Raw genomic sequence first — 10,727 nt, 5'->3', positions numbered from 1 at the left:
TAATGTATAGGGGTTAGATCAAGTGAAGGATGTATATGCATTTGAGGAATGAAAACAGGTTGGCAAAGCAGAAAGTGTGAGAAGTTGTGGAAGGGATCACGAAAAATCGGTCCCAAATAGATTATTTAAGAATTTTGTAGATATGGGGGTAGTAGAAGGACGGGGGCATGTGGAAGAGGGAGTAGTGTTGAGGGAGGTAGTGTTATGGGGAGGTGGACAATAAGGTTGTAAGTAATAAGGGAGGACGGGTAGTTGATGAAGGTTGTGGGGGTATAGTTGTTGAAGTTGAGCTTGTTGGAAGTAGAGATGTCTCCTGGGGTGTTGATTAGGGTGGATACTGTACTAGTCGGCATTGAGGAGGGGGTATTAGTTGTAGTGTTCAGAGCCGTGGTCAAAGGGATGCCTGGGGTCAGGGAATCGGGCGAGTTTGAATTGGTGGAGCTATTTGATGAAGAGGCAAGCCTCATTGCCTCTAATAATGGTATGGTTAATGATTAATGGTTATTCATTGTTGGCCATGATAAGCCTGGAGTATGTTGGGGAGAGAAACGGTCCACCCCTCAGGGTCGCTTGAGGGGTAAGGGCTAAACAACTAAAGCAGGGGAATACCGTGCCCATGGCTCCCTCAGGCCGTTCAGGACTGGCACAAAGTCAGCCTTTCATCCTTTCAGCACGACTCTCACACCTTAGGAAGTGGATAGTAGAAGGGGTTGGTGAAGGGACAGAAAGGAAAAAGTAGGAGGGGGGAAAAAAAGACCATGCACAATTTGTTGAGTCGAGGGCTGAGTCCCAAGGTTGGGGAGTTCCCCTGCATTGGGTCCCAGTCTCCGCCTCCTAAGCCCCCCCACGACAACAACGGGCAAGGGATTGGGGGGGGGGGGGGGAAGGAAAGGTTGGGATCGGGAAACCATTGAATTCATATTCAGATATGCTTGTTGATGAAGAGGCAAGCCTTAATGCCCCAAATAAGGATAAAAAAAAAACTAATTATTGGTGAGCCTGAAATAAATGGGGAGCAATGTTCTACCCCTCAGGGTCCCCATAAGGGGTAAGGGCTAGGCGATTAACCAAGGGAATACTGTGCCTATGACTCCCGTCTTTCATCCTGTCAGCTCTGCTCTCACACCTTAGGAAGTGGACAGAAGGGAATGAAAAAAGAAGGAAATTGAAAGAGGGAGAAGAAAAGACCCTGCAAAATTAGTTGAGGCAAGGACTGAGGTCCAAGGTAGGGATGATCCCCTACATTGGGGCTCAGTCTCGTTACCCAAGCCTCCTCCCACAACGAGGAGCATGGGTTTAGGAGGGTTGTAATGTGTGTTTGGCAGAATCTTTCTAGAATTTTCGAAACTATGTATGCAAAAGTTTTCCTTTTTCTATCATGTTATATTAGTTTTTTTTTATTTTTTTTTATAATAACTTGGCTAATGAAAAGTTTGGATGTAAAAAGTTCGAATAAAATCAGACACTACCGCCCAAGGTGGCAGGGCACACGCTGGTTGCACTTTTCAAATGTTCCCGTATGTTCATTTTCAAGTGGCATGCAACCTTCAAAAGTCTCAGGATAATTTGGCAGTGTAAGCCTTTCTCATATTAGATATGTTTCATTAATAGATTATTAGTAACCATTTTATTGTCAGATATAAACTATAAATCCAATACAGTGTGAATGAAGTGAAATATTATGACCTATGAATAAATTACTGAACAAGGCTGTATATTTAAATGACCATCTGCCATATAAACAAACTTTAAAACTGTAAAATTTAACCACATGCCACCAGGGATGATGAATAAAAAAATGGGGAAAATGCTGTGTTCATTTTTTGTATTTTTGTGAAATGTCTCTGTACATAGATGGCTCTGCTAGTGCTTAGCCACAAAGGAGTCCATTAGTAGACCCTGTGACCTTACCTGATTTCAACTTTCCTTGAATTGGTGGGAAATACGTATCATTTACTAATGCTATGAATATCGATGGCATTATTTTTATTATAGAAATTATAATTTCTATGTTATAAACATTAGTATCAACAAAATAATTTTGTAAATAAAGGAAAAAGGGAAATGGGCGAGACAGGCCAGTATTCGTATTTGGCTCATTGTTAATTTAGTAAAAGTGTAGCCATATGTGTAAAAACAATTAAACAAGTAAACTCACAGTGAGCATTGGGTTAAGAGCACCACCAATAAATTTTTTGCTCAAAACACTACAGCAAATTTTAAAAAATACATGATACTTTTATGCTCTCTTCAGGACGTAACAATATCACCAATCTTAATGCCATCAATTGTATTTGAAGAATTGCACATTTGTGAGCCAAATTAAGGTTAATGGTTTCAATATTCTAAATTGTTACAGGACACAGGATAAAGAAACACCTTTTTTGTCCCATTTTATAGTAGAGTGGAGTAAGGAGTATCAACTTCTTGATTTCATAGACACAAATAGTTCTTATTTTCCATGTAATTTTCATCGTGACATAAAAACCCAAATATAAAATATTTACAATAATCCTGCATTAAGAGGTTTAACTAAAACACACATGGGAAAATAAGCTATATATATTCACTGGATATTTAACTATAATGTAGTTTCCGTGGTAGAGTTTGGCCTATTTCTTTTTAAATAATTAACCCAAAAAATGCCAACTTGTGAAAAATAACTGCAGTTACTGAAAATACAACCCAATCAAAATGTCTGTTGACAAATTAAATAATATAAAAAATTATGCCTCTGGAGAAAATAAAAAATCCATTAGCAGGCTTTAAAGCATCATATATGCCAGTTTTAGTTGTTGTTTTTGTTCTTGGTAAATTTTACAATGAGGATTTGGTACCAATGACTCTGAAAAATAAAATTGGTTCTTACAATAAATTTGGCTGCCATCAGCATATTGTGATTTTTTTTTATCTCATTGCTTCTTTTCCATTTGTAAACACTATTTTCTTTCTTCTTTCAAGTATACTCAAATACACTAAATATATGAAGAACCATAAACAGCATCATTTTGAAATCATAAATAACTTCCTACCAAAAAGAAAAAGAAAAAGAAAAAGAAAAAAAAAAAACTATATATATCTACAAATAATACATCTTTTTGTTACAGTAAACCATAACACTTTATAATCATTGGATCTTTCCATTATGTCATTTCAACTGCCAACCTAGCTGAGAACACAAAAAAGAACAAACATCTTTCCAATACAAGTGTTTCATTAAGAGAATTTTTCTTCTTCTAATTGTTTACCATACACTAGTAGAGGAGTTACAAGTATTGCACAATAACAGCGCTTAGCTATTTTACCCTCATATAATCTGATGGGCCGTAGATTTCACCAGAAGTTCTTTTTTTCCATATATACTATTTAAATTAAACACATCACAAAACCAATAGTGAGATTTCACTCTCTTTTTGCTCTTCAACATAAATAATACCATGAAATTAAGTTTAACAAAATCAGGGGAAGAGAGAAATATATCATGGTATCAAAAAAATTAATTTCACTGTCTTGGCTTGTGAGATTAATAAAAATGAAGATACTGAAAATAACAACAGTAGCACCAATATTTCCAAGTTTTCTTTTTAACATTTACTTTCTTTCAACATCCAAATTGATCTCACAGTTTCATTAAAAAACAGTATTATAATGGGGTTTGGATAAAAGTTTCATGTTAAAATTATGTGGGCTTCCTAGTACCTACTTTACACTGGGATATTCTACCTTCATAAAAATATCAGTTAAGACATGCATGCCACAACCCCAACAATGCATTTTTTTGTTTTTTAATATTATCATTTTCTTACTTTTTTAAAATAAGCTTGGAAGATCATAACCATGGTCATTATTTCTGTTCTGTCTAGGTGATAACAATCCCAAAGTAATCTTTAAGATACAATAATCTAACCTTGACAACAGAATAAGGCAAGATGCCAGGTTATTATTCCCAAACTACTTTCGGCTGTCTGTTGCGAGGCTACCGTTGTAAATTTTGAAGGACAATGTAGATAAAGAGGAAGAGCAAAGTCCAACGACAAAAGAAGCAAGACACCAGGTTTGACATGATTAACAACTCTGAGCCTAATGATACTTCAAACATGGTTCACTCTACTTTGTCAGTCTTAGAAAATTATTTGTGAAAAAAATATCTAAGGCTCATCTCCACTGATCGGGTCACAGTGTTAAGGTCAGTTCCTACCCCCTTGAGGTGCGAGTGGTCAAGTAACAATAAAAGTAGTATCTGCCAGCTATGTACACAAAGCTCCATTCTCTTTTCTGCCCCACTGATGCCGCTCCTTTGAATTTACAATCTGGCAATGTTCTCGTTTCACAAAGTCTAAGGCTATAAATTCTGACCTTGCTGCTCTTTTAACTCAAATCCTAAAGATTTCTAAATACAAAGCCTTTAAAATTTCTTAATATTTTTGTCTTTAGGAAAAGTAAATACTGCATAGAATATACAATAAACTCCATTTTGAATTTCTATCACACTGAACATCTCTAAAATGACTGAGAATTATACATAGGTCACTGTAGCTGCAGATCTCAAAGAAGTAACAATGAAATGCAGACATCAATTCAAATGTCATAAAGTTGTCCTCTACAACAGGTTGATGCACTAACTGACTTTGATTGAAGTTAATTTGTTTTTTAATGTCGAGAGATGTTAAATAAAAATATTACGTAACAGGCTTGCTAATTAAATGACTGGCTTATTTCATGCACATCAAAATAGTCTTCATCATTTATTTCTATACACCTTCACAAAGTCCAAACTTTTTAAAATTCATTATAAAATCTACAATGCATGATGCTAGATAATGAGTCAACAAACTTCTTAAAATATAAGTTCTTGAAAGTGGTACAAGCCAAACCTACTGAAAAGTCTGAAATTTTCATAATGCAATATCCAATTAGTACCAGTTCTTCCACTTTAAAAACATTACCTCCTTCCCCTTTTCTCTAAGAAAATATCATACTATGACTTCAAAAATTCTAGTTTTCCCTGTTTTGAAAGATCAATGCACTAAATACGGACCTCTACATGTGCATATACATGTACCAGGCTCCCGAAATTATGCACAACAAATATTTACCTAAATTTGTAAAATGAGTGGCACTCAGAAATTTCAGTCTTAACAGTAATTTCTGGTTAGTTGAAGCAGTTAATACCATGTAGAATGATGAAACAAAAAAGAGTATCTTGAAGATGTTAAAACAATCGTATATTGGGAAAGTTTACAATATAAATAAGTTATTTCCCTTACAATCTATACTTGGACCAGCTATAAAAGTACACCTAATTATAATAAATAGTAGTGACAATATTGCATACACTTCTTACCTAATACAAACTCTTTGGAGATACATTTGCACAAGAGTTTGAATATGAAGTTCAGAAAACTACCACAAAGGGGGAAAAATTATCAGCATATCACTGGTGTTTCTGAGGTTCCACTGAAACTGCACAGCTAAAAATCATAACCACCAAAAAAATGAAGACGAGGGCAGAAAATAAGGAGAAAAAAAAAAAAGGGAGAGACACCCTGTACAAACAAGTGTGAAAGAAAAGAATACGTCTACTTATTTACAACATAGAAATAAAAATTTTGAGAGAAAAAAAGTTTTCAATTAAAAAAACAAAAAAAAAAAAAAAACAATAATGATCATAAAAATTAACAGTAATGATGACAATGCATGGTGGCGGTGATAGTCTCTTGAACACGACTACTGAAGAGGATGACTACCAGGGGTGAGGAAGGGAGGGGTGGGCAGGGCATGGGTGTGGAGAGTGGAGAAGGGAGGGGTACATGTTGCATTATAAAAGAAAGGGGTTCTCGTCTTGGGACGCAGTAGCAGAGGGGGCCATTCCAAAGCCAACGGACGGTTGTGGTGAGCCCCACGGCCCAGGGGCTGACCCAGGAGCACCAGCATTGGAGGGAGGTGCAGCAGCCAGCCCTGGGCCGCCAATTCCGGTGGTGCGCAGCTGGTTCATGGAAGGTTTGGGGGCTTGCTGAGCTTGGAAGGGGTTGGGGGGACTTGGAGCACTGAAGGGGTTCACACCTGCAAAAGATGAAGGCGCGAGGCCCGGTGTAACGAATGGATTGGTGATGCTGTTGTTGTTGTTGAGGTTGTTGTTGTTGTTGTTGATGGTGAGGGGAGAGTTGGAGGTGATGGAAGTGGAGTTCAGAGGGGAGACACCTGTTTGGGAGAGAGAAAAGTAGCAAGCAGAAACTCATTAGCGTGGTTTGCAGTTGTCATTGAGATGTGCTAAAGTGCAATAATTCTTTTTCTTTTTTTTTATTCTTCTTTTTCTTTACTTCATACCATAGCAGATTACATGACCAAAAAGATAAGAAAAGAACAAAAGTTAAGTCAAAATGCTTAGAATCAATTTCTTCTCATGCTTTCTCTTAATTAAGATACTAGTCAAAACATTTATTAGCATTCAACATAATTTTAAAACTAGAAAGAGAGAAATACATTTTACCTTAAAACACAAACAATTAATCTTCCAACTTAATCTTGAGGCATGCAATATTCCACTGATGCAATTTAATGCATGAATTTTCAGAACTAAAATTAGGATATTGTATAAGCCATAAACATTACAAGTACTTTTTCCCCTTGTGATGGTAAAAGTAAATAAAGATTTCTCTCTTTTACTGTCAAATTTATATTCAATCTTATTTGCTGGAATGTAAAGTAATTCATCCAGCAAACATTAATATTCTATAACACTATATATCATATATGATGTCCATAAATTCACAGGTAAGCATTAATATTAAAGCATGCAAAAGTTAAAAGCCAGTAGGAATTTTGTTGGTTATGAAATGGAATATGTAAGCCAATTCACAAAACATTCGAGGGGAAAAGATTTGCATTTTATCATTTTACAACTTTATTTAATAAATCATTTATATTCTGGGATAAACAAATGTAACACAGTATTACACAACTACAACTTCTGGTTCTCTAATAATTTACAAAGTTGTCTGCAAAGATTTCATTCCATTTATCCCTTAGAACAGGCTTGTAATGCACAAACACCCAAATCTTTTGCCCTCTTTGACAAATTTTTTGCAAGACACTTAAACCAAAGTCAATTCATCAAACCATATACAGAAAAAAAAAAGCTGTCAGGAAAAGGGTTGGATGCAAAGCCCAACACAAAGCAATTCAGACTATGTTCTAGCATAAGTTTGGCATTGGTGCAACCCACATCTGAGAGTCCACTATGGAGGGGGGGTAAGGGCACAAATCAGCAGCACATGTTGAACCTACAGCCTGGAAAGTCTGGGAGCTGTTAGTAGCATACATGACATGGTAGGATACACCAGAAGCAAATCATTTGTATGTATATATATATATATGTATGCACATTTGGGCACACATAACATGTACATCATACACATGTATATGTACATATACTTATAAACTTACATTTAGATGTATACATACATATATATGAGGATTGGAACATAAGACAGATTATAGACACATTAATAGAGAAATGGTGAAAGCCATTAGTATATTCTTGGCAGAAAATAATTAATACCTGTATCCAGCAACAGTGCCTGAAATAAGCCATTGCATATACCAGATTCCTTGACTGTCTTGGAGTAAATGAACTTAGTGATAAAGCAAAACTAGGGAAGATAATAGTAAAGAAGGAGGGGAAGAGAGAACAAGAATAAAAGCTGTTGAGAACTCATCACAGAAATGGAAAAGATATGGGGACAGATAAACCCACAGGAGAGACAGAAATTGACGAGTAATGGCAAAACCCAAAAACAACAGAAATGTATGGGAAGTGTAATAAAGAAAAGATGGTGGGGATACAGAGCATCAACTGAATTACTGGAATAAATAGGGGAATAGAGAAGAATGGAAGGCACCACTGGAAAGAACCTAAGGAAAACTAAAACCAATAGAAACCAGAATAAAGGGAAACCGCCGGTGTTAGAATAAGAGCTATCTCCTCATCCATTCTGTAGCCTATCCTATTTATTAACATTTAGATGAAATATAGTAATAAAAAAATATATACATATATATAAAAAAGATTGCCTAAAAATATTCTTAATGCAGCAATACATCGTTGACAGACTTGAAATTTTCAAAACAACCAATATTCCAAATTTCATAACTAGTCAGATAAAATCACTAAAACTTCCCCCTCCCTTAACTACACTGCAGTACTGTTCTTCCTCAATATTTCCTCTTCCAACATTCCTGATTCCAAAGCAAACTGTCACCGAGTAAATACTGAGCCTGAAACATTTAGTGCTTTGTGGTTTCACTACTAACTCTAAATTAATATCAAGCTGCTGCTTCAATACTAAAACATTGCTTAAGTGATTATTGATCTTTTTTTTCCACATCACATCTGGGACTAATACTATTGTTAAAAGTACCTTTCAGTTGATGTACTTGACATCTGTTGCATCATAAACATTTGTATTAGAAAATATAATAACTCAAAATTATAAAATAACAATAATGATTCTCTAAGATTCGAGACACATTAGCTTCCGTCAAATTATTTTGTTACACAGAAAGCACATAAGCCTTGAAGAAGCAAAGGCCTATGCGATTCGCTAATCATTGGAAAAAATTCTGGTTATGGGAAAACAATGCACACCTGCTATTATTCTACTCTCATGAAGGTTCTAGATGGTGGCCCTTCTTTTTTTTAATTCACCTAAAGCTTTCCCCTTCTTACAAGCTAGCACTACTGCTGTGATAATCTTTATATGTGAGAGCAGTCCACCAAATATGCAAAGAATAAGATTAAAAATGTGTTAGTCTATCTATTTTGTTACATTTTGTCTATTTTTTATAGGTTTGTAAAATTAATAGACAATTAACAAAGGAATTACATGGAACAAGATTTTATCCACAATATTTTCTTTTCCTGCTCCTAATTCAATACAATATGAATGAAAATGATTGGATCATTTATAAGACTAACTAAAATGAAATATTTCCCTAAATGTAAACAACCTTATGTTATAAAGATGAAATTTGTATCCTTCTTAGCCAGGTCTTATTGACCTTCAGTTCCAATATATGTATAAAACTTTTAAATTTAATATGCAATAGCAACTTAGTATTAGTCACCCAATATACCACACAGTTAAATCATGTTAGTCACAAAATAACATTCTGAACATATCTGGCAGTTCAAATGTAAAGCAACATTATCAGTTGAAGTGCAATAAAGTAAAGAAATGCCTAGCTTGCACAAAATATCTAAGAAAAAATAAAATAAATAATAAAACAACAATAATTATAACAGATAAAAAAAATATATATATTACTGAACAACTGATAATCTTACAGTACTTCTATGTGTTACACCAGCGAGTCCCAATACGTAGCTTACGCTTGTTCTAGCCTTCTGAACCTTGCAATTTACAAGACTTGTATCGCATGAGACTTACCTAGTGCAGGAGTACCTTGCTTGGTGCCGACCAGGTTGTCTAGATTTACCAGGTTTGAGTTTTCTCCCAAGAAGGCTGCAGGCGACTTTGATTTCTTTTCTCTGTTGTTATCTGGCACTGATGAACTTAGCCCGCTAAGGTCAAAGGCATCGGACAAGCCATCTGTTAAAGAGAATGGGGATGTTAAGCTATGACTGCCACAGGAACTCATGCTAATGATATTCATTTTCTAATTGTCATTAAGTAGATTATTAGCAATTACATATGACTGATATATTTTACCAAAGACTCCTAAATTTTCTCTTATACATAAAAATGCCTTAATCTAACTGATGTCTAAGCATACTCCAATAGAGCCATAAAGAAAAAGAAGAAGATAATATACACATTCATAGTATCTATATCTACAGTAATAAAAAGATTAATCTTATTGACCTTCATTTCCAATGCAATCTGTTGGGGATAAAAAAAGAGAGACAAGGTAACAACACTACATCAAGAGCATAAGTTATAATAACTAAATTTGTTATTACAAGACAAAATACACATAGAAGTATATAAAGATTTTAGTGAAAAAAATGGATGACCAAGGATAAAAATTAAGCATGGATACAATCACTGACAGATGAAATACTCATTTAAGAGAAGAGCAACTCCAGACATGGTAATGATTGACCATGCAACCTGCTCACCTTGGAGATCTTAAAAAGACCAAACATTGTTTCTCTAATCCTTGCCACAAAACCCTATCCAATCATAAAAAAAACATCAGCATGCTTACTGTTGGCTGGCTTATCCCTGATCGACAGAGCAGAAAACTCATCCACATCTCCATTGTTCGTCGGCGAAATGGGAGCGAAGGGATCCCTCGCAGGCTTGGCTGGGACAGGCTCCCAGGGGTCACTGGCTTCTGCAGAGTTGGAGGGAGCTGGAGAGCTAGAGCTGAGCACGGCCCAAGGGTCATTACCACAAATCCCTGAAAAATAGATGAAAAACAATAAATGTACTTTCAATTAAAACAGCAATTCATATTCAGTATTTTATAAAAAGATAAGATGGCTATAATCATCCAAAGAAGTTAGGGGTAAAGCTTTAGAACCAGGCTCCATATTTCAGCAACCAGCATTGTGATTGGGGGAGAATAATTCAAGTCTCTTCTGTCACATGAAATTTCCCATCTTGTTAAAAATGGATAAAATAAAATACAATATGATTAGAAAAGAAGAAAATAATAATAAAAAGTAGATTCTAGGAACATCTGAAACCTAGTATCACAAC

At 35.3% G+C, this 10,727-nt stretch overlaps 1 protein-coding gene across 23 annotated transcripts in view; it reads right to left on the bottom strand.

Annotated features, from left to right (window-relative positions):
• Positions 1-2,546: 2,546 nt before the first annotated feature.
• Positions 2,547-10,727, bottom strand: part of LOC125030706 (epsin-2-like) — a 61,516-nt gene continuing 53,335 nt past the window's right edge. For 20 of the 23 annotated variants that reach the window (XM_047620907.1, XM_047620914.1, XM_047620917.1 and 17 more), the window contains 4 exons: positions 10,231-10,425; positions 9,885-9,902; positions 9,450-9,611; positions 2,547-6,201 (listed from right to left, as the gene is read on the bottom strand). In XM_047620907.1, the coding sequence (XP_047476863.1) occupies positions 5,819-6,201; positions 9,450-9,611; positions 9,885-9,902; positions 10,231-10,425 (758 nt within the window). In that variant the 3' untranslated portion in view covers positions 2,547-5,818. The other 3 variants (XM_047620926.1, XM_047620930.1, XM_047620910.1) reach the window with 3 other exon arrangements.

This window comes from Penaeus chinensis, chromosome 11 (assembly GCF_019202785.1).
Source record: "Penaeus chinensis breed Huanghai No. 1 chromosome 11, ASM1920278v2, whole genome shotgun sequence".
Classification (NCBI taxonomy): domain Eukaryota; kingdom Metazoa; phylum Arthropoda; class Malacostraca; order Decapoda; family Penaeidae; genus Penaeus; species Penaeus chinensis.
This window is presented reverse-complemented; position numbering and strand designations above follow the sequence as displayed.